The following is a 27,989-nucleotide window of genomic DNA, read 5'->3' on the forward strand; positions in this document are numbered from 1 at the left end:
CTCCTAGACTACCTGCTAGCTTAGTCAGGGAGATGGCGTGAAGCCAACAGACATCGCCCTCCTCTAACGATACCTATTGACCCTGCTGAATCGTTGAACCTGATAAACATACTAATCTTATATATAAAATACTTTACATGTAACACAACACAGCGGAATCCCTGAAAACGTTTAGATACACATGAAGTGCAGTCCTGACATAACTCGGTTTGGAAAATAACCTGGTAGAGATATCACAACCAAAAACATATCCAACTGGGGTTTACACAACCACGACATCTAGTGCTTACACAACCATAAACTACCCAGTTCTTACAAAGACATTTACAATATAAACAGACACAATGTACAACTCCACCCACGTATGAAGCTTGATCTGGAAGTTTTTAGGAGAAAACAGACTTTGGCAATTATCAGGCACCGGGAGCTCGATCTCTACCTGAAAAGTGGGAAAACATTTTGAAAGAATGAGCTACGAAGCCCAATGAGTGACTAAATTTAAAACTGTAAATCTGCAAATCAGAACACGTGATAAACCTTTAAACGTATAAATCTGTTCAATCAAAGCATTAAACATAAACGTGTAACGCTAAAAGCTTTCTCAAATATTCTGCAAGTATGTCATTAAAATCTAGCAAGGCATATCAAGTATATAAAACATTTTAACTAACATGACAAATCAACGTTGTGTAGGGCACGCCCAGTACAACCAATGTTTACTAGCTCTACGATGTAGTGGGGCCCGCCCAGCACTCCTATCGTGTTTGTCGTAGTGGGGCCCACCCAACGCTCCCGGCAGCATTGTTGTCACGAAGTACACTCGACGTCAACAACGGAATATAACCTGTGTGCACACGGTACCATATAGCCTCGGGCTCAATATCTCAGTCACGTAGTCACTAAAAGTTTCACAAAACAACATGAAAACATTAAAACATGCATGCTTATCTTTATCTTTCGTAAAACTCAAGCTTACTCTGCTTGCTCGTGAAAAACTGAAAATCTTTAAATAGCACTCGCTAATACATACTTTACCTTAAATGGTATTGTTTCAACTACTTTTCAAGAAGTTAATAATTACGTGCTCGTATATAAACCTCAATAGAAAATCTAAGCTCAAAACTTATGCTTGAAACCATTCATAGAAATCATGTATCATTCATAAGTTCATATTCAAGCATGTAAACCATTTAAGCATAAATTACAGTTTAGAAATCATTTTTGAAATTTGTTTTGTCACTCACAGTCTTGGCTAGTTCCCTGGTCTATAGACTCGGCCTATTTCCTCTTGGCCTGTCAAACAACCGAAACCGAGCATCAGAACTATAAATTGTCTTGTCTTTCCATGCTCATGAATTCTAAATTCTAGAAATAAAATCACACTTCACATTTTCTTTCCAGATTTTCCAGATTCAATACCCTAACTTCCAACACTCATAACTTCCTCAATACTTGACCAAAATTAATGTACTATATATCAAACTCTTCATTTTGGAACCCTCTACAACTTATCTGAAGTAATAAAAACGAGATTCTCAACGAATTTGTCCAGAAATCCCTCGAACACAGTGAATACAGATTCGTGCTTCTCTGCTACCCTCTACATTTCTCCTGAAATTAAACCTACTTCTAGTCATTTTTGGCTCCCGAATTCTTCATGAAAGTTATAGGAAATTGAATAAGCTTTCCAACCATACTCAATTGAGCTTCTAATCCAACCTGTACACCCCAGAATGTTCGAAAAACCAGAAAAAAGCAGAGATCCTTCTTATTTGCACGAAAATTCTGTGCTATGTTTTCCTTTTCAAAAACCATTAACTTAACAGAAAGCCAGGCCTCACCTCTTAGTTCTTCTTGTGTAGCTCAAACCGACTTAAAAACCAGAGATAGGTAGGTTGAACCCAAATTCTTCCTTGGTTGCACTTGCATGAGCTTTTCCTCCCTTCTTCAACCTCCAACCAGCAGCAACTTCTTCTTCCTCCTCCTTCACTCTCTCTCTCGAAATGCTCTGAAAATATAATGGGAAATGATGGAGAAATGGGCTGAAATGAGTGGGTTCTCACTTTAAACCCTAAGCACCGAATGGGTTTCCAATTTCTTTCATTTTCTTTCTTTTTTTTTTTCCTTTTTCCTTTTCCTTTTCTTTTCTTTTTCTTTATTCCCTTTCTTTTCTTTTCTTTATTTATAAATTCCAAAATTATTAAAGACAACTTCAACCAAAAGCTTTGTCATTTTCTTCAACAATGGAACAACAATAACTTAAATCCAACATCCTACAATGTGTGACAAGAGCAAATAATCCAAGGAAAGTCTCGGGTTTACAACTTACCTCCCTCTTATGAAATTTCGTCCTCGAAATTTAGAAGTCCTTAGGTGAAGAGTGTCGGGTAACTCCTTCTCATCTGGTCTTCTGACTCCCAGGTTGCCTCCTCCACTCCGTGATGTCTCCAAAGGACCTTCATGAGTGGGATCGTTTTGTTCCTCAAAACTTGCTCCTTTCTGTCGAGGATCTGAACTGCTTCCTCTTTATAACTCAAGTCTTCTTTGAGCTCAATCGATTGTGCTTGCAACACATGTGACGGATCTGGAATATATTTCCTCAACATGGACACATGGAAAACATCATGTATTCGGGCAAGTTCTGCTGGCAACTCAAGTCTATAGGATGCTGGTCCAACACGTTCTGTTATCCGATAAGGACCAATATATCTAGGACTCACCTTACCTTTCCTCCCAAAGCGAAGAACACCTCTCCACGGAGATAACTTTAAGAAAACTTGATCTCTAACCTGGAATTGTAAGTCTCTTAGTCGTTTATCTGCATAGCTCTTCTGTCGATCTTGAGCTATCTTCAGGTTTTCTCTAATCGACTTAATGTTGTCTGACGTAACTTGTACCAACTCAGGACCAACTAGCTTTCGCTCTCCCACTTTGTTCCAGCATACAGGAGTTCTGCATGGTCTGCCATACAAAGCCTCGAATGGTGCCATGCCGATACTAGACTGATAGCTGTTATTATAAGAAAACTCCATAAGTGATAAGTGGGTATCCTAACTTCCCTTAAACTGAAGGACACATGCTCTCAACATGTCTTCTAAGGTCTGGATGGTCCTCTCTGACTGACCATCTGTCTGAGGATGAAACGCTGTACCAAACTTCAACTTTGTTCCCATTGCTTTCTGCACACTATCCCTATATGAAACTATGGACACTGGCACTCCATGCTGACTCACAATCTTATCGACGTATAGCTTAGCTAGCTGATCTAGTGTAGACGTCGCTTTAATCGGTAAAATTCGCGCTGTCTTGTTGAGTCTATCTACTATTACCCATATACTATCATGTCCACCAGCAGTACGAGGTAATCCAAATAGAAAATCCATGGCAATATGCTCCCACTTCCACTCCGACACTGGCAGTGGATTAAGGAGTCCTCCTGGCCTCTGTCTCACTGGTTATTATGAACATTCAACATATCAGAACTATTTATTTATTTATAAATATATATTTTGAAAAAGTAGACATATCTAAACTTGAAATACTTGTAATGTCAATAATTCAGTTATTATGAACATTCAACATATCAGAACTATTTTTAGTTTTAATTTCATTAAGCAAAATACTTAAAGTGGTAATATTTTCCTGTAGATCGACCATCAACCATCACATTACCAATCATTTCTGAATATATCTGCATAAACATCAGCAGAGCCTATTAAGAGTCTCATCTCATGAATGCGACATTCCATTTTTTCCTTAAATTCTTGAAGAAACTACTTCAACTTTGCAACAGTCACCAAAGTTGAGTCCAAACAAAATATGAATTCTAAAGTAGTTATGAAGAGAAATGAGTACCTTGCAAGCAGAATCAAATCCAAAACTTGTGGGGACCTCTTTGCATTTGAGATCACCATCAATAGTTTTTGGGCGACCAATCGCTCGGGTTTTCAAATTCTTACTCCTAATTTGAAAACAACAGAAAGAAGGGGAATATAAATAACAGAGTCTTGCACACAAAAAAAAATGGTACACTAGAGTAATCAATTACTCGACCTTATATTTCTGCAATAAAAATAACATACAATAGCTTATCCATATATGACAATGAGAGTGAGAAAGAGAGCAAAAAGAAGGGAGGCAATAGACAAATTTCATAGTTCTGAAAAATACCTAAAGTTTTCAGCGAAGAGACATGCATTTGTGTTAGAATCATCTCCACCAATTACAACAAGGCCATCCAGATCAAGCTTCTGAGTAGTTTCTCCAGCTTGCTTAAACTGAAAATAGAACCGAACTGTCAATTAATGCCTTGACTACAACTAAGACGTCTCAAAATGAACATTCTAGGAAGAAAGAGTTTCACCTTATCTGGAGTTTCAATCTTATCCCTCCCATTGCATATCATATCAAAACAACCCTGATAAAAGAAAAATACATTTACATCAAGAATTGCATTCAAATGGCAATCACTTCGCATCAAGACTGCACATATTCACACTAACAATTCTAACAAGTGAAAGCTAGAAATCCCTTCAAGAAAATTAACCCGATTGCAGTATGGAGAGATAAATTGTGCAGTCAGTTCACATATTTGCATTTCATGATCCCTGTAGGACCACCCTTGATACCATACAACGTGCTTCCTTTTGCATGAACCTGTAGGTAATCTTCACAAATATCGTAGAAGCTGCTAGATAGCCACAACTTGAACAGAAAAGCAAACATTTATTCTTGATTTATAAATGTGGACACAATGAGACCCTACCAAATAGACCAAAATTCACATTATGCCCTCCCAGTGCTTGGCCACCAAACTAGACAACTCCGATCTTCAATTTCTTATTCACCTGCACCGAACTGGAATCACTTGGCACCAACATTGCTGACGGTTGGCCGAAAAGATCAGGAAACAGCTTCATGATCTCATCTGCACGCACATACAACACACAAATCAAACACTCTAAAACCTTCAGAAGTAGCAATTGGCCTCAAACGCATTCAGTAAAACTCAAGTTCCAAACAAAAGCGAGATTTACAATCATAAAAAAAACACAGAAAAAGAACAAACAAAACTCAATGCATGTCACTACTCTTCCTTAAGACATCAATCAACTCAGTTACCAAACAGAATACAAAAAAAAAAAAAAAAACCAAGTTATGAAGGCTAGGGCATGTAGAGTTGGTTGCTTTTGTTAGAAGTTGTAGGGTATCAGTTGGCAGAAAGAGAGCTTTGAGAACATCCTACCATGACTTTTTGCAAGTTAATTTTGTGTAAAGCTTGACAATGAAAAGGGAGGATCGAGAATAAGAGGAGATAAAAAGGGGGAGAAAGAAGACAGAGGTGGGAGATATTAAAATTAAATTTTCCCTTCCAAGTCATCTTGCCACATAAGTCATCTAGTAAAATTTCAATTTAAATTCCGTGGGCTAGGAAAAGTCCATGCAAAAAGGAGAACTTGTAGAGAGACCTTTTAAATCTATTGCTTGAAATTCAAAGACTAAAATGGCTAATTTAAAACATGAATAACCAAAAGAACTCATTATTTTATTCTCTAATAAGCGTCCATCACTACTTCACAAGAATAGGATTGTCTTCCTAATTCTCATAATCCTTATTCCCACTAAAAACCAAATAACTTATCAAACGATTTTTGGTTTTTATACATAATATAATAAATATAATGTATAATATATATATATATATAAATAAATCGATAAATATGTACATATATACATACACGGTTTGTTCAATTTGGTTTTGAAATAAAAAACCAAATTAAGTCGAAAAAATTAGTTTCCTAATGATTTTAACTGAACTGAACTTTTAGTGAAAACCTTAAAAAAAATGCATCTATTATGTTAGTTTTAGTGTTCATCCCTACACTGAGCTTTCAATTGTGTCTAATAAGTCCCTTAAACTTTAAAAAATGAATCTATTACGTCTTTGATCTATTCAACCTATTTTTATTTTTAAATACATGCATCTAAACATAAAAATTGAAATTTTAGAATCCTAAATTCATATCCAATAAATCAATATGATTTAAGAAAAGTTAAAAATATCATAAACCTATTGGACACAAAATTTTGACAAAAATCTGAAAGTTCAAGGACTAAAATTGTAATTTAACAAGATTATAAATATTAGAGAAAAAAAACACAAACAAAGAGACTACCCTAGCCATTTTCCCAATATATTTTAAGCAGGAAGGTTGAAAAAATTTCCACTTACCAATATGAATATACCAGCTTCCAGGTGACATAAAAATCCCAAGATTTGAACTGACTGACAGTGCAAAAGCATGCCCCTCCTTGTCTTGAGCTAAACTTCTTTGGGATCATACATACCAAGAGTAACAAGCCTACTCTGTCCAAACAATATCCTTCCATATCCAAAGAGAAAAGAGATAACCACAATGGGTTCAATACTTCAGTATGGAAATGTATGAATAAAGAAGAGCAACAGAATCATGAAGGTACCTGGTTGATACACATATATTCATTCAGCTCTAATTAAATGTATTTCTCATTCTAGATATGAAACCTGCATTCCTATTTGCCTGTTTAAGCTAATGACTAGAAGAACCTGACTAGGTATGAAACCCTATGCTAAAAAGGAAGAACTCTAAGTGTTGAATAAATGTTCTTCAAAAAGTTTGGAATTCAACTAATGGAAATTCAACTATGTGCAAGGTGTTACTAAACCAGGCGTTTGGTATAAAACACATAAAATAAAACTAAGTCCTGACAATCATGTGTGAAATTGTGAAGTTGAACGCATTGCATGAAAGTTGCGATGCGTTGAGAACGCGTAAGCAAGAGCAGAGAAAGCGAGAGGTTGAACGCAAGGCACTGGGCAGACAATCGTATAGCAAATGAGCAGTGCTACACGATGAGGTAGACGATCGTCTAGCAAGTGAGTGGCGCTACATGATGAGGTAGGCGATTGTGTAGGCGGGCGCTGGTTGATTGTGTAGCAATGAAGGGAGCTAAACAATGAGGTAGGCGATCGTATAGCAATGCGCAGAGCTAAGCGATGTGCTAGACGATCGTGAAGATGCACACTGCGTCAAACAATAAGAAGTCACGTGCTAGACTATCGGGCTATACGATAGGTAAAATAGTACACATCAGTGTAAGCGCTAGACAATAAGCGTAGAAGTTGGACGATAGCGCTAGACGATAGGCGAAATACTAAGCGATGGACGTTGAGCGCTGGGCGATGACGCTAAGCGATTAGTGGATACGTTGGACGATAAGGCGTCAGCACTAAACGATGGAGGTAAACGATTTGCGCAGTAGCTAAGCGATAGGCTATGCGCGAGATGGTTGACTAAACGATTGAGCTACGCGACGGGTTGTTGGAGCTAAGCGATAGATGTGGGAACTAAACGATGGAGCAATGCTGAGGACTGTGTTACGCAAGATTAATGAGCTCATCAAGACAAATGGCGTTATTGTTGGAAATCTGAAACAGAGATAGTAAGAGCTAGACGAATAAATGTTCATGCAAAGTGAGTTCGAATCACATATAGTAAGAGTTTGAATCACTTTTTCGGGCATCTGAAAAAGTGACATATAGTAAGTTGGTATATGAGAAAGAACTGACCCACATAGGGTGGCACGACCACCTCTTGAGAGGTTGTATCTCTTCAATTTGTCCAGTTTGCTTTGGACTTTGTCGATCACTGGTTGCCAAAAAGCCAATTGCTTAGGATATCCCCCCTAAAGGAAGGCCAAGGTACATAAATGGGAGGTAGATAGCCTTGCAATTTAGGAGGGCTGCTTCTGATTGTAACTTGAAATGGTCTATATTGATGCCACATAAAGCTGATTTTTCCCAATGAACCTTCAACCCCGAACACCACTCAAATAATTCAAGTATTTTCTTTTGGTTGCTGAGTTTTTCTTTGTCATCTTGGCAGAAAATTAGAGTATCGTCCGCAAATTGTAACAAAGAAACATTAATTCTATCTTTGCCAACAATAAAACCTTCAAATTTGCCTTTTTCTCGAAACTGGGAAAGTAATGCACCCAGGACTTCACTGACGAGTAGAAATACGAAAGGAGTAAGAGGTTCACCTTGCCTTATTCCTCTTGAAGCTTGATTTCTGCCACGAGGTCTTCCATTTATGAAGTATGAGAATTTTGTGTTAGAACCCAAAAATTAGATTTGCTCTGTTTTTTGGTGTTCTGAGGGGGCAGGAGACTCTGTTTTTCTGGAAAAACAGGCTTAACCATTCTTCCCCTTACTATGTCTGCATAGGAGATTGGGACTGAGTGAAGGTTTTTTGTCACCTGTTCAACTTGAAAGAGGGACAAAGCATCATTTAACAAGGTAAGGAAGGAATATCAACCTGAATTAAGAGTTCCTGATGGAACGTGAATGAAGAATCGTCCTCCAACTGCAGGCCACACTACACATCATAAAAACCAGTTTGAATAGATTCGGATGTTAGAAATCTTGGTTACACCAGAAGCATCTTGCTCGCTTTTGACAAAGAAGCTAGATGTTGGAAGTTTCGAAAGGGTCGAGATGTTCTCCACAAACCAAAGTAGCTACGATTTTGACAAGGAAATTTGCTTTTGGCTTCCACATCTTCTATGATTACTGAACCAACTTGGATGAGGGCATAGAAGTGGTTGTCCTCAATCTTACAGTTGATAACTTCGACGGCTAAGTTAGGCTTGGAGGGCAGAGTCGATGGATGGGCCATGAGAGATAGATGAGCCGAGGGTTGCAGATGAGGGTTGACGTTGGTGGGAATAGGCAAAGCTTGGTCGGAGATGGGGAGTTAGGTCGGAATAGGGTGCCGGAGGGAGGGAAAGGGAGAGAGGAGAGAAGAGAGAGCATTTTCCAACCAAAGTAGTGCTGGAATTCTCCGATGGTCTAATCGATGTTGTCAGATTGTTTGGATTGTTACAACTTCAATATGTTGGGTGTACTAACCTATCCTCATCTATAAAATCATGGACAAGAATTTCATTGAGTTCCGAAATAAGTTGTTGCACCTGTAGAAAGCGAGTTATGAATGATATCAGTTGAAGAATGACATATTGATCCCGAGAATCTTGGGTTTAGTGGATAGTGAGCATACAACAAAAAGAAATAAACACAATTAGTTACAATAACAAGACAAATACCTCCGGAATGAAGTCAATCAGGTCATGGGGAATAACTACAACACCATAATTAATAACCAAGTTCAGAACGTTTACTAATTACATCGACAATGTAGTCTGTAACGTTTTTCAAGGTAAGCTTCTTAGCCGCAACCTGCAAAACACATTATAAATTCGATGTTCCTTATAAACTAAAGCTCTATTAATAAATGAGTCAACATTCAAAACACATTATTTTTTGTCTGAAAATTTTTTCGCCTGCATACATTCAAAACCAATAAATCTCCATGAGTCAACTACTACTAGGTGGTAGAGAACAAATTTTTCAAAGCTGACAAAAAAGGCATCCGATATCACTTGGGCAATTGAATATGATATGGGATGTCAATACTTAGTTCCATTGCACCATATTAAAAGTTTCAACCTAATTCCATGAATCCTTTGTTTATCACAAATTTTCATCTTTACCCTTAAGTTTTTTTTTTTATATTTACCATTCCATGTAAAAATGCAAGAAGATGAAATTCTGAAACAGGATATATTAACTGACTCAACAATTTCAATTTTCATGTTTACATGAGAGTATCTGTTGCAGAGATTATTAGTTATTACTGAGACAAAATCTAGTCCTCAAAGAGAATAAACAACCTTAACCTTAGGGTTGCATGTGGAGGTAAATTCCCTTCTTGACAAAGGTTTCTATCCGGTAAAGCATGTAGAGATAAATGTCCTCCTTGACAAAGGTTTCTATCTTAAGTAGTTTAAAAAGCTACCTTTGCAACAGTCACCAAAGTTGAGTCTCAACGAAATATGGATTCTAAAGCAGTTACGAAGAGAAATGAGTACCTTGCAAACAAAATCAAATCCAAAACTTGTGGGGACCTCTTTGCATTTGAGATCACCATCAATAGGTTTTGGACAACCAATCGCTCGGGTTTTCAAATTCTTATTCCTAATTTGAAAACAACAGAAAGAAGGGGAATATAAATAACAGAGTCTTGCAGACAAAAAAAAAAATGGTACACTAGAGTAATTAATTACTCGACCTTATATTTCTGCAAAAAATATAACATATAATAGCTTATCTATATATGACAATGAGAGTGAGAAAGAGAGCAAAAAGGAGGGAGGCAATAGACAAATTTCATAGTTCTAAAAAATACCTAAATTTTCAGCGAGGAAACAGGCATTGGTGTTGGAATCATCTCCACCAATTACAACAAGGTCATCTAGATCAAGCTTATGAGTAGTTTCTTCAGCTTGCTTAAACTGAAAATAGAACCGAACTGTCAATTAATGCCTTGACTACAACTAAGACGTCTCAAAATGAAAATTCTGAGAAGAAAGAGTTTCACCTGATCTGGAGTTTCAATCTTAACCCTCCCATTGCATATCTTATCAAAACCACCATGATAAACGAAAAATGCATGTAAATCAAGAATTGAATTCAAATGGCAATCACTTAGCATCAAGACTACACATATTTACACTAACAATTCTAAGAAGTGAAAGCTAGAAATCACTTCAAGAAAATTAACCTGAATGCGATATGGGTAGATAAATTGTGCATTCAGTTCTACATATTTACATTTCATGATCCCTGCAGGACCACCCTTGAAACCATACAACGTGCTTCCTTTTGCATGAACCTGTAGGTAATCTTCACAAAGATCGTAGAAGCTGCTAGATAGCCACTGAACAGAAAAGCAAACATTTATTCTTGATTTATAAATGTGGACACAATGAGACCCTACCAAATAGTACAGAAATCACATTATGCCCTCCCAGTGCGTGGCCACCAAACTAGACAACTCCGATCTTTAATTTCTTATTCACCTGCACCGAACTGGAATCACTTGGCACCAACATTGCTGACGGTTGGCCGAAAATATCAGGAAACAACTTCGTGATCTCATCTGCACGCACATATAACACACAGGTCATACACTCTATAACCTTAAGAAGTAGCAACTGGCCTTAAACGCATTCAGTAAAACTCAAGTTCCAAACAAAAGCGAGATTTACAAACATAAAAAAAACACAGAAAAAGAACTTTGAGAACATCCTACCATGACTTTTTGCAAGTTAATTTTGTGTAAAGCTTGACAATGAAAAGGGAGGATCGAGAATAAGAGGAGATAAAGAGGGGGAGAAAGAAGAGAGAGGTGGGAAATATTAAAATTAAATTTTCCCTTCCAAGTCATCTTTGCCACATAAGTCATCTAGTAAAATTTATATTTAAATTCCGTGGGCTAGGAAAAGTCCATGCAAAAAGGAGAACTTGTAGAGAGACCTTTTAAATCTATTTCTTAAAATTCAAAGACTAAAATGGCTAATTTGAAACATGAATAACCAAAAGAACTCATTATTTTATTCTCTAATAAGCGTCCATCACTACTTCACAAGAATAGGATTGTCTTCCTAATTCTCATAATCCTTATTCCCACTAAAAACCAAATAACTTATCAAACGATTTTTGGTTTTTATACATAATATAATAAATATAATGTATAATATATATAAATAAATCGATAAATATGTATATATATACATACACGGTTTGGTTCAATTCGGTTTTGAAATAAAAAACCAAATTAAGCCGAAAAAATTAGTTTCCTTATGATTTTAAATTGAACTGAACTTTTAGTAAGAACCTTAAAAAAAATGCATCTAGTATGTTAGTTAGTTCATCCCTACACTGAGCTTTCAATTGTGTCTAATAAGTCCCTTAAACTTTAAAAAATGAATCTATTACGTCTTTGATCTATTCAACATATTTTTATTTTTAAATACATGCATCTAAAAATAAAAATTGAAATTTTAGAATCCTAAATTCATATCTAATAAATAAATATGATTTAAGAAAAGTTTAAAATATCATAAACCTATTGGACACAATTTTGACAAAAATCTAAAAGTTCAAGGACTAAAATTGTAATTTAACAAGATTATAAATATTAGAGAAAAAAAAACACAAACAGAGAGACTACCCTAGCCATTTTCCCAATATATTTTAAGCAGGAAGGTTGAAAAAATTTCCACTTACCAATATGAATATACCAGCTTCCAGGTGACATAAAAATCCCAAGATTTGAACTGACTGACAGTGCAAAAGCATGCCCCTCCTTGTCTTGAGCTAAACTTCTTTGGGATCATACATACCAAGAGTAACAAGCCTACTCTGTCCAAACAATATCCTTCCATATCCAAAGAGAAAAGAGATAACCACAATGGGTTCAATACTTCAGTATGGAAATGTATGAATAAAGAAGAGCAACAGAATCATGAAGGTACCTGGTTGATACACATATATTCATTCAGCTCTAATTAAATGTATTTCTCATTGTAGATATGAAACCTGCATTCCTATTTGCCTGTTTAAGCTAATGACTAGAAGAACCTGACTAGGTATGAAACCCTATGCTAAAAAGGAAGAACTCTAAGTGTTGAATAAATGTTCTTCAAAAAGTTTGGAATTCAACTAATGGAAATTCAACTATGTGCAAGGTGTTACTAAACCAGGCATTTGGTATAAAACGCATAAAATAAAACTAAGTCCTGAGAATCATGTGTGAAATTGTGAAGTTGAACGCATTGCATGAAAGTCGCCGATGCGTTGAGAACGCGTTAGCAAGAGCAGAGTAAGCGAGAGGTTGAACGCAAGGTACTGGGCAGACAATCGTGTAGCAAATGAGCAGTGCTACACGATGAGGTAGACGATCGTCTAGTAAGTGAGTGGCGCTACACGATGAGGTAGGCGATCGTGTAGGCGGGCGTTGGACGATTGTGTAGCAATGAAGGGAGCTAAACAATGAGGTAGGCGATCATATAGCAATGCGCAGAGCTAAGCGATGCGCTAGATGATCGTGATGATGCGCACTGAGTCAAACAATAAGAAGTCACGTGCTAGACTATCGGGCTATACGATAAGTAAAATACGACACATCAGTGTAAGCGCTAGACAATAAGCGTAGAAGTTGGACGGTAGCGCTAGACGATGATGCTAAGCGATTAGTGGATACATTGGAGGATAAGGCGATGATGCTATGCGATGGAGGTAAACGATGTGCACAGTAGCTAAGCGATAGGCTATGCACGACATCGTTGAGAACGAGATCGTCGACTAAACGATTGAGCTACACGACGGGTTGTTGGAGCTAAGCGATAGATGTAAGAACTAAACGATGGAGCGGTGTTAAGGACTATGTTACGCAAGATTGATGAGCTCATCAAGACAAATGGCGTTATTGATGGAAGTCTGAAACAGAGATAGTAAGAGCTGGACGAATAAATGTTCGTGCAAAGTGAGTTCGATGCATGGAGAAGACATATCAAATAGAAGGTGGATGAGGCAGGGCGTTGGAAGAATGAGAGGAATATGTCTGGATATGATCAAAGGAGGAGGTGTCAGGTAAAGGAGAAGGGTGAAATGTCTATAAAAGGAGCGGAACACTTCACTTTAACCCACAAACCATTTATGTTCATAAATATCACTAAGAAAGGAGTAAGTAAGAGCCATTCATGCGTTGAATGAAGGAAAAGAGGCGCTAATTGGAAGAAAGTCAAAACAGACGGGCTGAAGGAAGCTGAGTGTACGGACAGATGCCTAGGCTAAATTCAAACAAGAAGTTATTCCGGACTACTCAAGCAAATAAGTTGATTTTTGGACCAAAAGTTTTTAAAATGAATGTAGATTTGGTATGAGGGCTGCCTTAATGAAATTCTAACTCTGAGGCTGTCAAATTCAAGGAAAACCGAGAGGTGCTCACCAGTGTGGAAACAGTCGGGTCAGAGGGAGTGAACTCGAGACTCCGAACTATCACCAAGGAATTTCAAGGCGAAACTCTAAGGTAAACTAGTTACTCTTTCGGGCCTTATCTCAAGACATTTCCTTATTCAAAAATGTGTGAAAATGTCTTACTAGTTTCCCTTATTGTTTCGCCTTGAAATTCTTTGGTGATAGTTCGGAGTCTCGAGTTCACTCCCCCTGGCCCGACTGTTTCCACACTGGTGAGCACCTCTCGGTTTTCCTTGAATTTGACAGCCTTAGAGTTAGAATTTCATTAAGGCAGCCCTCACACCAAATCTACATTCAATTTAAAAACTTTTGGTCTAAAAATCATCTGATTTGCACGAGTAGTCCGGAATAACTTCTCATTTGAATTTAGCCTAGGCATCTGTCCGTACACTCAGCTTCCTTCAATGCCTCCGTTTTGACTTTCGTTCGATCAGCGCCTCTTTTCCTTCGTTCAACGCACGAATGGCTCTTACTCCTTTCTTAGTGATCATGAAATGTCAATATGTAGAACTAACTGCACAATTTATCTACCCATATCGCAATTAGTTTAATTTTCTTGAAGGGATTTCTAGCTTTCACTTATTAGAATTGTTAGTGTGAATATATGCAGTTCTGATGCGAAGTGATTGCCATTTGAATGCAATTCTTGATTTAAATACATTTTTCTTTTATCATTGTGGTTTTGATAAGATATGCAGTGGGAGGGTTAAGATTGAAACTCCATATCAGGTGAAACTCTTTCTTCCCAGAATTTTCATTTTGAGACGTCTTAGTTGTAGTCAAGGAATTAATTGACAGTTTGATTCTATTTTCAGTTTAAGCAAGCTGAAGAAACTACTCAGAAGCTTGATCTGGATGGCCTTGTTGTAATTGGTGGAGATGATCCAACACAAATGCCTTTCTCTTCGTTGAAAACTTTAGTTATTTTTTAGAACTACGAAATTTGTCTATTTCCTCCCTCCTTTTTGCTCTCTCTTTCTCACTCTCATTGTCATATATGGATAAGCTATTATATGTTGTTTTTATTGCAGAAATATAAGGTCGAGTAATTAATTACTCTAGGGTACCATTTTTTTTGTGTGTAAGACTCTGTTATTTATATTCCCCTTCTTTCTGTTGTTTTCAAATTAGAAGTAAGAATTTGAAAACCCGAGTGATTGGTTGCCCAAAAACTATTGATGGTGATCTCAAATGCAAAGAGCTCCCCACAAGTTTTGGATTTGATTCTTCTTGCAAGGTACTCATTTCTCTTCGTAACTGCTTTATAATTCATATTTCGTTTGGACTCAACTTTGGTGACTGTTGCAAAGTTGAATTAGTTTCTTGGAAAACAGAGTCCCCTGCCCCCTCAGAACACCAAAAAACAGAGCAAATCTAATTTTTGGGTTATAACACAAAATTCTCAATCTTCATAAATGGAAGACCTCGTGGCAGAATTCAAGCTTCAAGAGGAATAAGGCAAGGTGACCCTCTTTCTCCTTTCTCCTTTCTACTAGTTAGTGAAGTCTTAAATGCATTACTTTCCCAGTTTCGAGAAACAGGCAAGTTTGAAGGTTTTCTTGTTGGCAAAGATAGAATTGATGTTTCTATTTTACAATTTGCAGATGATACTCTAATTTTCTGCCAAGATGACAAAGAAAAACTCAGCAACCTAAAGAAAATACTTGAATTATTTGAGTGGTGTTCAATGCTGAAGGTTAATTGGAAAAAATCAGCTTGATGTGGCATCAATATAGACCATTTCAAGTTACAATCAGAAGCAGTCCTCCTAAATTGCAAGGCTGTCTACCTCCCATTTATTTACCTTGGCCTTCCTTTAGGGAGATACCCTATAGTTTTATGGTAACCAGTGATCGACAAAGTCCAAAGCAAACTAGACAAATGGAAGAGATACAACCTCTCAAGAGGTGGTCGCGCCACCCTATGTAAGTCAGTTCTTTCTCATATACCAACTTACTATATGTCACTTTTTCAGATGTGAGAAAAGGTGATTCAAACTCTAGAGAGAACATTGAAGGATTTTCTTTGGGAAGGGCATTCCGGAAGCAAAATAAATCATCTGATTAAATGGAGCATAGCTTCACGGTCCCAAGAAGATGGTGGTCTCGGCATTGGGTGCTTGAAACTCAGAAATCAGGGCCTTGTAGCAAAATGAGGGTGGAGGTTTTTCTTTGAGGTCAACTCACTTTGGAGGAAAGTAATTATAAGCATTCATGGAAGAAGTAAGTTTGGTTGGCATAGCAATGGCAAATTTTCCAGCAGCCTTAGAAGCCCATGGATTAATATTTCAAGATTTTGGTTAAAAGTGGATTCCTTGGCAACCTTCAAAGTTGGTAATGGTGAAAGAATAAGCTTTTGGAGAGATCTTTGGTTGGATTTGGTTCCTCTAAAAATCTCATTCCCTAATCTTTTCTCTATCTCCACCAAACCCAAAGGTTCATTACAAGATTATTGGGATGAGATTTCAACATCTTGGACTTTTCCTTTTAAATGACTGTTAAAGGATGAAGAGGCAGAAAACTTCGAGCTTCTGACTGGAGAACTCAATCACTGTAAACTTAATTCGATTCCTAATAAAAGACGGTGGTCTTTAGAACCAAGTGGGGTTTTCTCAGTCAAGTCTCTTGTAAAGCATCTATCCTTCTCCTCCCCAATTTGTCAGCCATTAGAATCAGCCTTATGGAAGTCTAAAAGCCCTAGAAGGGTGAATATTCTGATTTGGATCATGCTGAATGGCTCTCTTAACAGCGCAGATATCCTCCAAAGGAAGTTACGTACTCACTATATTTCTCCACAGGTTTTCACTCTTTGTTGGGTAAAGTCATAATCTCTCTTGCATTTGTTCTTCCATTGTGTTAACTTCAATATGTTGGGTGTACTAACCTATCCTCATCTATAATATTTCTTTTTCCATAACATATCCTCATCTATAATATCATGGGTAAGAATTTCATTGAGTTCCGAAATAAGTTGCTGCACCTATAGAAAGCGGGTTATAAATGATATCAGTTCAAGAATGACATATTGATCCCGAGAATCTTAGGTATAGTGGATAGTGAGCATACAACAAAAAGAAATAAACACAATTAGTTACAATAACAAGACAAATACCTCCGGAATGAAGTCAATCAGGCCATGGGGAATAACTACAACACCATAATTAATAACCAAGTTCAGAACGTTTATTAATTTCATCGACAATGTAGTCTGTAACATTTTTCAAGGTAAGCTTCTTAGCCGCAACCTGCAAAACACATTATAAATTCGATGTACCCTATAAACTAAAGTTCTATTAATAAATGAGTCAACATTCAAAACACATTATTTTTTGTCTGAAAATTTTTTCGCCTGCATACATTAAAATCCAATAAATCTCCATGAGTCAACTACAACTAGGTGGTAGAGAACAAATTTTTCAAAGCTGACAAAAAAGGCATCCGATATCACTTGGGCAATTGAATATGATATGGGATGTCAATACTTAGTTCCATTGCACCATATTAAAAGTTTCAACCTAATTCCATGAATCCTTTGTTTATCACAAATTTTCATCTTTACCCTTAAGTTTTTTTTTTTATATTTACCATTCCATGTAAAAATGCAAGAAGATGAAATTCTGAAACAGGATATATTAACTGACTCAACAATTTCAATTTTCATGTTTACATGAGAGTATCTGTTACAGAGATTATTAGTTATTACTGAGACAAAATCTAGTTCTCAAAGAGAATAAACAACCCTAGGGTCGCATGTGGTGGCCTTCTTGACAAAGATTTCTATCTGGTAAAGCTGTGGAGATAAATGTCCTCCTTGACAAAGGTTTCTATCTTAAGTAGTTTAAATAAAGCTACCTTTGCAACAATCACCAAAGTTGAGTCTCAACGAAATATGAATTCTAAAGCAGTTACGAAGAGAAATGAGTACCTTGCAAACAAAATCAAATCCAAAACTTGTGGGGACCTCTTTGCATTTGAGGTCACCATCAATAGTTTTTGGGCAACCAATAACTCGGGTTTTCAACTTCTTACTCCTAATTTAAAAACAACAGAAAGAAGAGGAATATAAATAACAGTCTTGCACACAAAAAAAATGGTACACTAGAGTAATTAATTAGCTATCCTCATTCCAATTGAGCTACACGACGGGTTGTTGGAGCTAAGCGATAGATGTAGGAACTAAACGATGGAGCGGTGCTGAGGACTGTGTTACGCAAGATTGATGAGCTCATCAAGACAAATGGCGTTATTGATGGAAGTCTGAAACAGAGATAGTAAGAGCTGGACGAATAAATGTTCATGCAAAGTGAGTTCGATTCATGGAGAAGACATATCAAATAGAAGGTGGATGAGGCAGGGCGTTGGAAGAATGAGAGGAATATGTCTGGATATGATCAAAGGAGGAGGTGTCGGGTAAAGGAGAAGGGTAAAATGCCTATAAAAGGAGCAGAACACTTCACTTTAACCCACAAACCATTTATGTTCATAAATATCACTAAGAAAGGAGTAAGTACTCATTCATGCGTTGAACGAAGGAACAGAGGAGCTGATCGGACGAAAGTCAAAACGGAGGCGCTGAAGGAAGCTGAGTGTACGTACAGACGCCTAGGCTAAATTCAAACGAGAAGTTATCCCCGGACTACTCAAGCAAATCAGTTGATTTTTGGACCAAAAGTTTTTAAATTACATGTAGATTAGGTGTGAGGGCTGCCTTAATGAAATTCTAACTCTGAGGCTGTCAAATTCAAGGAAAACCGAAAGGTGCTCACCAGTTTGAAAACAGTCGGGTCAGGGGGAGTGAATTCAAGACTCCGAACTATCACCAAGGAATTTCAAGGCAAAACTCTAAGGTAAACTAGTTAAGACATTTTCACACATTTTTTAAGAAGGAAATGTCTTGAGATAAGGCCTGAAAGAATGAATAATCTAAGCTTAAAGTTAAATCTGAAATAGGGTCCAGTAGAAGATTAAGGGAAACCGGGTAAACTGTGAGGAAAAAGAAATCTCAGCAGTTCACTGGGAGTGGTTTCTCCTTTACTCTTTTAAACATATTTAGAATTAATATGTGGTAGTTCATATAATGAGATGAATATGAGGTTAGGATGGTCGAGGGGTATATGGACCTAGAACCTGAGCTCAAAATAAATCATAATAGGATGGTCAGGGGACCAAAGAATCTAGTTCCTGAGCCTGTGGGAAGGAAAAACCTTGAATGGGATGGTCAGATGGCCGACGAGACTAGCTTCTGAGCCCATGAAAGGGAGAACTATGTGGACATAGGTTGATGGATATTTTTAGATGTGAAATAATAACTATCTACCGTGTGTGTAGGTTTGTGAAAAGCTTCATGGAATGATGGAGGTTTGCATTGGAAACTCGTGATATAATGGTTATGATCTGAAAAAGACTTGTATTTATGATTCCACTCACTGAGCTTTGTAAAGCTCATGGTCTATTTTCTGTGTTTCTATTGGAACTATGTGCATGGGCTATGCGCTAGGCCGGGCCTCACGTTGAGGTTAGGTGGGCAAGGACGTGCCCATGGGCGAGGATGCCTTAAGCGATGCGGCTTGTGCGTGCGTTGGTGTGCTATGGAATTTGACTGAAACTTAATTAAAATATCTTATCCAAATTCTGAAAAATAGGTTCGATTTTCATCAATTTGGGTGTGTAAGATACCTATATCCAGACTACCTGCTCCATTCTTCTTTTAGATTTGAACTTGCATAATTAATGGTAGGATTCTGATCTGACCTCTTCACATGAAAAATGGAGCAGCGTGAACTGTAAGACTGGGAAAGAGATTATAGGAAACGTAATTTGCTCTAGAAAGAGATCATATTACCATCTAGTTCCACCATTGCCTTCTTGATCACAGGCTTGAACTTACCTGCCAAACGAATTCTACCTTTAGAAAGAGATCATCAAATGATAAATATTAAAATAAACTTCATGAAAATGTTTTATCAATCCAAAGCCTTTCAAAATTGTTAAGAGAAAAGATACTCCACTTTTACATGATGATACTTCAATTTTATCCTTGTTTTTCTGATCTTACATGCACCTTGACTAGTCTTTATAGTATTGTGTTAGTAACTAGTAAGATATTTGGATACTCAAAAAAAGAAAAAAGATAACTTTTAAGTTTCATCAACTAGAAAACTAATGTCTTTTTAATATAGATTGGGGAGTTTTTTTTTATCTTTCTTTTTTTTTTTCTTCTAGTGAACTCCATTGTTCTCATTTTAGCTGGATTGTTGATACTCTGTTTGTCATTTCCCCTCTTATTCCCCATAAAAAATATTCTAGAAAAAAAAATTATTAACATGTTACTAAAAAAAATATGAGAACATGAATGCACGTTTTCATGAAGAAATCATACCGTGTCTCCTCTCCACGTCCATTAACGAAGTCAATGCAGTTCCGCCAGCCATCCAATCTTCAACTAGAGTAGCCAAATTTCCTACCAAGTATGCATAACTAACTTATAAGTAATAGAAACGAGGAAAAAATCTATGGAGGAAACTGATAACAAGAAAAAGAATGAATGGTTAAAAGGTTAGAGACTAAAATGATCAGAAGGTACTAGAAGTGGAACAGACAGATCGATGATATTGGTCCAGTCTTTCCACTCTGGAGGAGTGCTCCAGCAATGTAACCCAAAGCATAATAATAAGTTGAATCAAAGTTCGTGGGTAAACCACACATCCCTTCGTACCTATAAGTCAAAAGAAGAAATAAACAGAGATAACACACAGAGCACTAACCAGCAAAGTACAATTTTTTTCGTATTATCTCATGGCCATTCGTTCGTATCATTTGTAAGTTTACATTAGAAAGTCAATTAGTTGTAAGCCTAACCCATCACTTAATTGGCCATTTTCTTTACGAGTTCATAATGGAAGTCTAGATACTTGGTGCCCCTAATTATCAAATATGAATCTAAAAGATCTTAATGCATTTACCAAGATGCATGTTTTTTAGATCTCAACTGATTTGCCTACTACCCAAGTGCTAAATATAATATGTGTTATCACTAAATTATTAAAGAGGAGCGTTTAAGTAAAATGGCAAAAGTTCAAGCACGAATAGAATAAGTACCCAAAGAATTGTGACTACTCCTTGAATTGGCCGCCCATTATATGCACCTTCTTGCCTTCTCTTTTCCAACTCAGTTTCATGGAAAGACATGTATAAAACAAAAAGAAAAAACAATTACCTAGACATTGCCGTGTCGATCTCTTTCAAGCAACAATTGTTCTTGGATTGCTTATGGGAAAAATTAAAAAAAGTGATGAGATTGAGTAGTAAGTTTCTTTTTCCATAACCTATCTTTTTTTTTTTTTGAACAAAAAACAATCCACTTCATTCAGATAATGAAAGATGTTAAAAGTGACAAGAAGGAAATAAACATAAAGTGCAATACAATCAAGCACACTAAAAAGCACAAAACGGATCAGCAAATGCACTAGGACATCCGAACTAGGTTGACATCTCCCTAGCATTCTCATCATCTCCAAGAAAGACTAGAATCCAAAGCTAAGTACAAACTGAAGAGGACCTTGCAAAAGACAAGGTTTACAACCGAATGATTATCTGAAAGTTAAACTGAAAATAATAACCATCACTATGCTGTTACAAAATCAAGAGAGCGGGAAAATAAAGGCTTTCCAATTGAGGTTGATATCTTGTAAAGAGAAGTCTTGAAAAGCTTTGGAAAGCGAGCACCAGGAGGAGGCGTTGATATGGGCGATATCAAATTTAGCGGAACTAGAAGAAGCTTTGTCTTGAAATACTCTTTGATTTCTTTCAAACCAAATTTTTTATAACAAAGCTTTAACTGCGTTGGTCCAAAATAGTCTTGGCTTCTTCTTCAAACGTGGCCCGATCAAGAGTTGAAGCACATTAACCTTAAAATCATTATCAAGAACCCAGCTGACATTAAAGCACTTGAAGAGAGATGTCCAACAAAATTCTCCAAAAACATACTGGAAGAACAAATGCAAGAGAGATTATGTGTTTACCCAACAAAGAATGCAAACCTGTGGAGAAATATAGATAGTAGGTAACTTTCTTTGGACGATATCTGCGCTGTTAAGAGAGCCATTCAGCATGATCTAAATCAGAATATTCTCCCTTCTAGGGCTCTTAGACTTCCATAAGGCTGACTCTAATGGCTGGCCAATTGGGGAGGAAAATGATAGATGCTTTACAAGAGACTTGATTGAGAAAACCCCATTTGGTTCTAAAGACCACCGTCTTTTATCAGAAATCGAATTAAGTTTATAGTGACTGAGTTTTCCAATCAGAAGCTGGATGTTTTCTGCCTCTTCATCCTTTAACAGTCTTCTAAAAGGAAAAGTCCAAGATGTTGAAATCATCCCAATAATCTTGTAATGAACCTTCGGATTTAGTGGAGATAAAGAAAAGATTAGGGAATGAGATTTTTAGAGGAACCAAATCCAACCAAGGATCTTTCCAAAAGCTTATTCTTTCACCATTACCAACCTTGAAGGCTGCCAAGGAATCCACTTTTAACCAAAATCTTGAAATATTAATCAATGGGCTTCTAAGGCTGCTGGAAAATTTTCCATTGGTATGCCAACAAAACTTACTTCTTCCATTAATGCTTATAATATAGTCAGTTGGTATATGAGAAAGAACTGACTTACATAGGGTGGCGCGACCACCTTTTAAGAGGTTGTATCTCTTCCATTTGTCCAATTTTCTTTGGACTTTGTCGATCACTAGTTGCCAAAAAGCTAATTGTTTAGGGTATCCCCGTAAAGGAAGGCCAAGGTACATAAATGGGAGGTAGACAGCCTTGCAATTTAGGAGGGTTGCTTCTAATTGTAACTTGAAATGGTATATATTGATGCCACATAAAGCTGATTTGTCCCAATTAACCTTCAGCCCGAACACCACTCAAATAATTCAAGTATTTTCTTTAGGTTACTGAGTTTTCTTTGTCATCTTGGCAGAGTATCATTCGCAAATTGTAAAATAGAAACATGAATTCTATCTTTTCCAACAATAAAACCTTCAAAACTTGCCTTTTTCTCGAAACTGGGAAAGTAATGCATTTAGGACTTCACTGACTAATAGAAACAAGAAAGGAGAAAGAAGGTCACCTTGCCTTATTCCTCTTGAAGCTTGAATTCTGCCACGAGGTCTTCCATTTTTTGAAGATTGAGAATTTTGAGTTAGAACCCAAACATTAGATTTGCTCTGTTTTTTGGTGTTCTGAAGGGGCAGGGGACTCTGTTTTTCTGGAAAAACAGGCTTAACCATTCTTCCCTTTACTATGTCTGCATAGAAGATTGAGACTGAACGAGGGTTTTTTGTCACTTGTTCAATATCAAAGAGGGACAAAGCATCATTTAACAAGGTAAGGAAGGAATACCAACCTGAATTAAGAGTTCCTGATCGAACGTGAATGAAGAATCGTCCTCCAACTGCAGGTCACAATACACATCTTAAAAACCAGTTTGAATAGATTCTGATTTTAGAAATCTTGGATACACCAGAAGCATCTTGCTCGCTTTTGACAAAGAAGCTAGATGTTGGAAGTTTCGAAAGGGTCGAGATGTTCTCCACAAACCAAAGTAGCTACGATTTTGACAAGGAAATTTGCTTTTTGGCTTCCACATCTTCTATGATTACTAAACCAACTTGGATGAGGACATAGAAGTGATTGTCCTTAATCTTACAGTTGATAACTTCGACGGCTAAGTTAGGCTTGGAGGGGAGGGTCGATGGATGGGCCATGAGAGATAGATGAGCCGAGGGTTGCAGATGAGGGTTGACGTTGGTGGGAATAGGTAAAGCTTAGTCGGAGATGGGGAGAGGGCGGGGAGTTAGGTCGGAATAGGGTGCCGGAGGGAGGGAAAGGGAGAGAGGAGAGAAAAGAGAGCATTTTCGAGCCAAAGCAGTGTTGGAATTCTCAGGTGGTCTAATCGATGTAGTTAGATTGTTTGGATGGATACAACTTCAATATGTTGGGTGTACTAACCTAACCTCATCTATAATATTTCTTTTTCCATAATCTATCCTCATCTATAATATCATGGGCAAGAATTTCATTGAGTTCCGAAATAAGCTGCTGCACCTGTAGAAAGCGGGTTAAGCGGGTTATAAATGATATCAGTTCAAGAATGACATATTGATCCTGAGAATCTTGGGTTTAGTGGATAGTGAGCACGCAACCAAAATAAATAAACCCAAGTAGCTACAATAACAAGACGAATACCTCCGGAATGAAGTCAATCAGGCCCTTGGGAATAACTACAACACCATAATTAATAACCAAGTTCAGAACGTTTACTAATTACATCGACAATGTAGTCTGTAACGTTTTTCAAGGTAAGCTTCTTAGCTGCAACCCTCAAAACACATTATAAAGCATGTGGAGATAAATGTCCTCCTTGACAAATGTGTCTATCTTAAGTAGTTTAAATAAAGCAGCTACCTTTTCTCCAATAATATTAATATTTGGATGAGTTTGCAAAGCACACTCCAATGTAATGTAAGAAACAGCACGACCCATAAGCCGTCCAACTGTGGATATATGTACACTGTTAATGCCATATGATAATAAACTTGAAATTTGGGTGAGAAACAAAAAGGTATCAACATCACAACAATGAAAAAGTACAATCTCACATTAGGTAGATTAAATAGAGAAGATTAATAAAATTGAGCAGAGAAAAGTGCTCTGTTTTTTACGGATGAAGCAACAAGATGATCTTTATTATTGATATTATTTATTTATTTATAAATATATATTTTAAAAAATAGACATATCTGAATTTGAAATACTTGTAATGTCAATAATTCAGTTATTATGAACATTAAGCATATCAGAACTATTTTTAGTTTTAATTACATTAAGCAAAATACTTACAGTGGTAATATTTTCCTGTAGATCGACCATCAACCATCACATTACCAATCATTTCTGAATATATCTGCATAAACATCAGCAGAGCCTATTAAGAGTCTCATCTCATGAATGCGACATTCCATTTTTTCCTTGAATTCTTGAAGAAACTACGTCAACTTTGCAACAGTCACCAAAGAAGAGTCCAAACGAAATATGAATTCTAAAGTAGTTATGAAGAGAAATGAGTACCTTGCAAGCAGAATCAAATCCAAAACTTGTGGGGACCTCTTTGCATTTGAGATCACCATCAATAGTTTTTGGGCAACCAATCGCTCGGGTTTTCAAATTCTTACTCCTAATTTGAAAACAACAGAAAGAAGGGAAATATAAATAACAGAGTCTTGCACACAAAAAAAAAAATGGTACACTAGAGTAATCAATTACTCAACCTTATATTTCTGCAATAAAAATAACATATAATAGCTTATCCATATATGACAATGAGAGTGAGAAAGAGAGCAAAAAGAAGGCAGGCAATAGACAAATTTCATAGTTCTAAAAAATACGTAAAGTTTTCAACGAGGAGACAGGCATTTGTGTTGGAATCATCTCCACCAATTACAACAAGACCATCTAGATCAAGCTTCTGAGTAGTTTCTCCAGCTTGCTTAAACTGAAAATATAACCGAACTGTCAATTAATGCCTTGACTACAACTAAGACGTCCCAAAATGAAAATTCTGGGAAGAAAGAGTTTCACCTAATCTGGAGTTTCAATCTTATCCCTCCCACTGCATATCATATCAAAACAACCCCGATAAAAGAAAAATGCATTTACATCAAGAATTGCATTCAAATGGCAATCACTTCGCATCAAGACTGCACATATTCACACTAACAATGCTAACAACTGAAAGCTAGAAATCCGTTCAAGAAAATTAACCTGATTGCAATATGGATGGATAAATTGTGCAGTCAGTTCACATATTTGCATTTCATGATCCCTGTAGGACCACCCTTGATACCATACAACGTGCTTCCTTTTGCATGAACCTGTAGGTAATCTTCACAAAGATCGTAGAAGCTGTTAGATAGCCACAACTTGAACAAAAAAGCAAACATTAAAATTACTTTTTGCAAGTTAATTTTGTGTAAAGCTTGATAATGAAAAGGGAGGATCGAGAATAAGAGGAGATAAAGAGGGGGAGAAAGAAGACTGAGGTGGGAAATATTAAAATTAAATTTTCCCTTCCAAGTCATCTTGCCACATAAGTCATCTAGTAAAATTTCTATTTAAATTCCGTGGGCTAGGAAAAGTCCATGCAAAAAGGAGAACTTGTAGAGAGACCTTTTAAATCTATTTCTTAAAATTCAAAGACTAAAATGGCTAATTTGAAACATGAATAACCTTGAACTCATTATTTTATTCTCTAATAAGCGTCCATCACTACACTTCACAAGAATAGGATTGTCTTCCTAATTCTCATAATCCTTATTCCCACTAAAAACCAAATAACTTATCAAACGATTTTTGGTTTTTATACATAATATAATAAATATAATGTATAATATATATAAATAAATCGATAAATATGTATATATATACATACACGGTTTGTTCAATTTGGTTTTGAAATCAAAAACAAAATTAAGCCGAAAAAATTAGTTTCCTTATGATTTTAACTGAACTGAACTTTTAGTGAAAACCTTAAAAAAAATGCATCTATTATGTTAGTTTTAGTGTTCATCCCTACATTGAGCTTTCAATTGTGTCTAATAAGTCCCTTAAACTTTAAAAAATGAATCTATTACGTCTTTGATCTATTCAACGTATTTTTATTTTTAAATACATGCATCTAAACATAAAAATTGAAATTTTAGAAACCTAAATTCATATCTAATAAATCAATATGATTTAAGAAAAGTTAAAAATATCATAAACCTATTGGACACAAAATTTTGACAAAAATCTAAAAATTCAAGTACTAAAATTGTAATTTAACAAGATTATGAAAATTAGAGAAAAAAACACAAACAGAGAGTCTAACCCTAAGCCAATTTCCAATGATATTTTAAGCAGGGAAGGTTGAAAAAATTTCCACTTACCAATATGAATATACCAGCTTCCAGGTGACATAAAAATCCCAAGATTTGAACTGACTGACAGTGCAAAAGCATGCCCCTCCTTGTCTTGAGCTAAACTTCTTTGGGATCATACATATCAAGAGTAACAAGCCTACTCTGTCCAAACAATATCCTTCCATATCCAAAGAGAAAAGAGATAACCACAATGGGTTCAATACTTCAGTATGGAAATGTATGAATAAAGAAGAGCAACAGAATCATGAAGGTACCTGGTTGATACACATATATTCATTTAGCTCTAATTAAATGTATTTCTCATTGTAGATATGAAACCTGCATTCCTATTTTCCTGTTTAAGCTAACGACTAGAAGAACCTGACTAGGTATGAAACCCTATGCTAAAAAGGAAGAACTCTAAGTGTTGAATAAATGTTCTTCAAAAAGTTTGGAATTCAACTAATGGAATTCAACTATGTGCAAGGTGTTACTAAACAAGGCGTTTGGTATAAAACGCATAAAATAAAACTAAGTCCTGACAATCATGTGTGAAATTGTGAAGTTGAACGCATTGCATGAAAGTCGTCGATGCGTTGAGAACGCGTTAGCAAGAGCAGAGAAAGCGAGAGGTTGAACGCAAGGTACTGGGCAGACAATCGTGTAGCAAATGAGCAGTGCTACACGATGAGGTAGACGATCGTCTAGTAAGTGAGTGGCGCTACACGATGAGGTAGGCGATCGTGTAGGCGGGCGTTGGACGATTGTGTAGTAATGAAGGGAGCTAAACAATGACGTAGGCGATCTTATAGCAATGCGCAGAGCTAAGCGATGCGCTAGATGATCGTGATGATGCGCACTGAGTCAAACAATAAGAAGTCACGTGCTAGACTATCGGGCTATACGATAGGTAAAATACGACACATCAGTGTAAGCGCTAGACAATAAGCGTAGAAGTTGGACGATAGCGCTAGACGATGATGCTAAGCGATTAGTGGATACATTGGACGGTAAGGCGATGATGCTAAGCGATGGAGGTAAACGTTGGCGATAGGCGTCAGCACTAAACCGACTGAGGTAAACGAATGCGTTGCACAGTAGCTAAGTCTATA

At 36.7% G+C, this 27,989-nt stretch overlaps 1 protein-coding gene and 1 pseudogene across 22 annotated transcripts; both read right to left on the minus strand.

Annotated features, from left to right (window-relative positions):
* Positions 1-100: 100 nt before the first annotated feature.
* On the minus strand, positions 101-27,848 carry LOC150030580 (pyrophosphate--fructose 6-phosphate 1-phosphotransferase subunit beta 1-like). 21 transcript variants are annotated; one of them, XR_016526804.1, is made up of 17 exons: positions 23,325-24,023; positions 21,019-23,225; positions 20,520-20,635; positions 20,300-20,380; positions 19,763-19,807; positions 19,612-19,673; positions 12,170-12,320; positions 10,287-11,039; positions 6,233-10,075; positions 4,547-4,927; positions 4,364-4,417; positions 4,171-4,277; positions 3,856-3,961; positions 1,842-3,691; positions 1,693-1,800; positions 672-1,611; positions 101-439 (listed from the first exon to the last, which is right to left on the minus strand). XR_016526804.1 is itself a non-coding variant. In XM_090309635.1 (12 exons), the coding sequence occupies exons 5-9, from the start codon at positions 4,595-4,597 to the stop codon at positions 3,611-3,613; spliced, it is 399 nt and encodes a 132-aa protein (XP_090165761.1). In that variant the 5' UTR covers positions 4,598-4,656; positions 4,766-4,927; positions 6,233-10,075; positions 10,287-11,039; positions 12,170-13,839; the 3' UTR covers positions 101-439; positions 672-1,611; positions 1,693-1,800; positions 1,842-3,610. The 21 variants fall into 21 exon arrangements, 7 of the variants coding, with proteins under 7 accessions (XP_090165761.1, XP_090165760.1, XP_090165763.1 ...); XR_016526803.1 differs by lacking the exon at positions 23,325-24,023 and having other exon boundaries at positions 19,597-19,673; positions 21,019-21,372; XR_016526806.1 differs by lacking the exons at positions 19,612-19,673; positions 23,325-24,023 and having other exon boundaries at positions 21,019-21,372.
* Positions 24,057-25,731, minus strand: LOC150030581 (pyrophosphate--fructose 6-phosphate 1-phosphotransferase subunit beta 1-like; annotated as a pseudogene). The gene is made up of 5 exons (XR_016526798.1): positions 25,559-25,731; positions 25,366-25,472; positions 25,049-25,154; positions 24,821-24,884; positions 24,057-24,474 (listed from the first exon to the last, which is right to left on the minus strand). The product of XR_016526798.1 is annotated as a pyrophosphate--fructose 6-phosphate 1-phosphotransferase subunit beta 1-like (transcript).
* Positions 27,849-27,989: the final 141 nt, after the last annotated feature.

Source organism: Benincasa hispida, unplaced genomic scaffold (genome assembly GCF_027475165.1).
Source record: "Benincasa hispida cultivar pf3 unplaced genomic scaffold, pf3_genome.v1.1 HicScf1848, whole genome shotgun sequence".
Taxonomy (NCBI): Eukaryota; Viridiplantae; Streptophyta; class Magnoliopsida; order Cucurbitales; family Cucurbitaceae; genus Benincasa; species Benincasa hispida.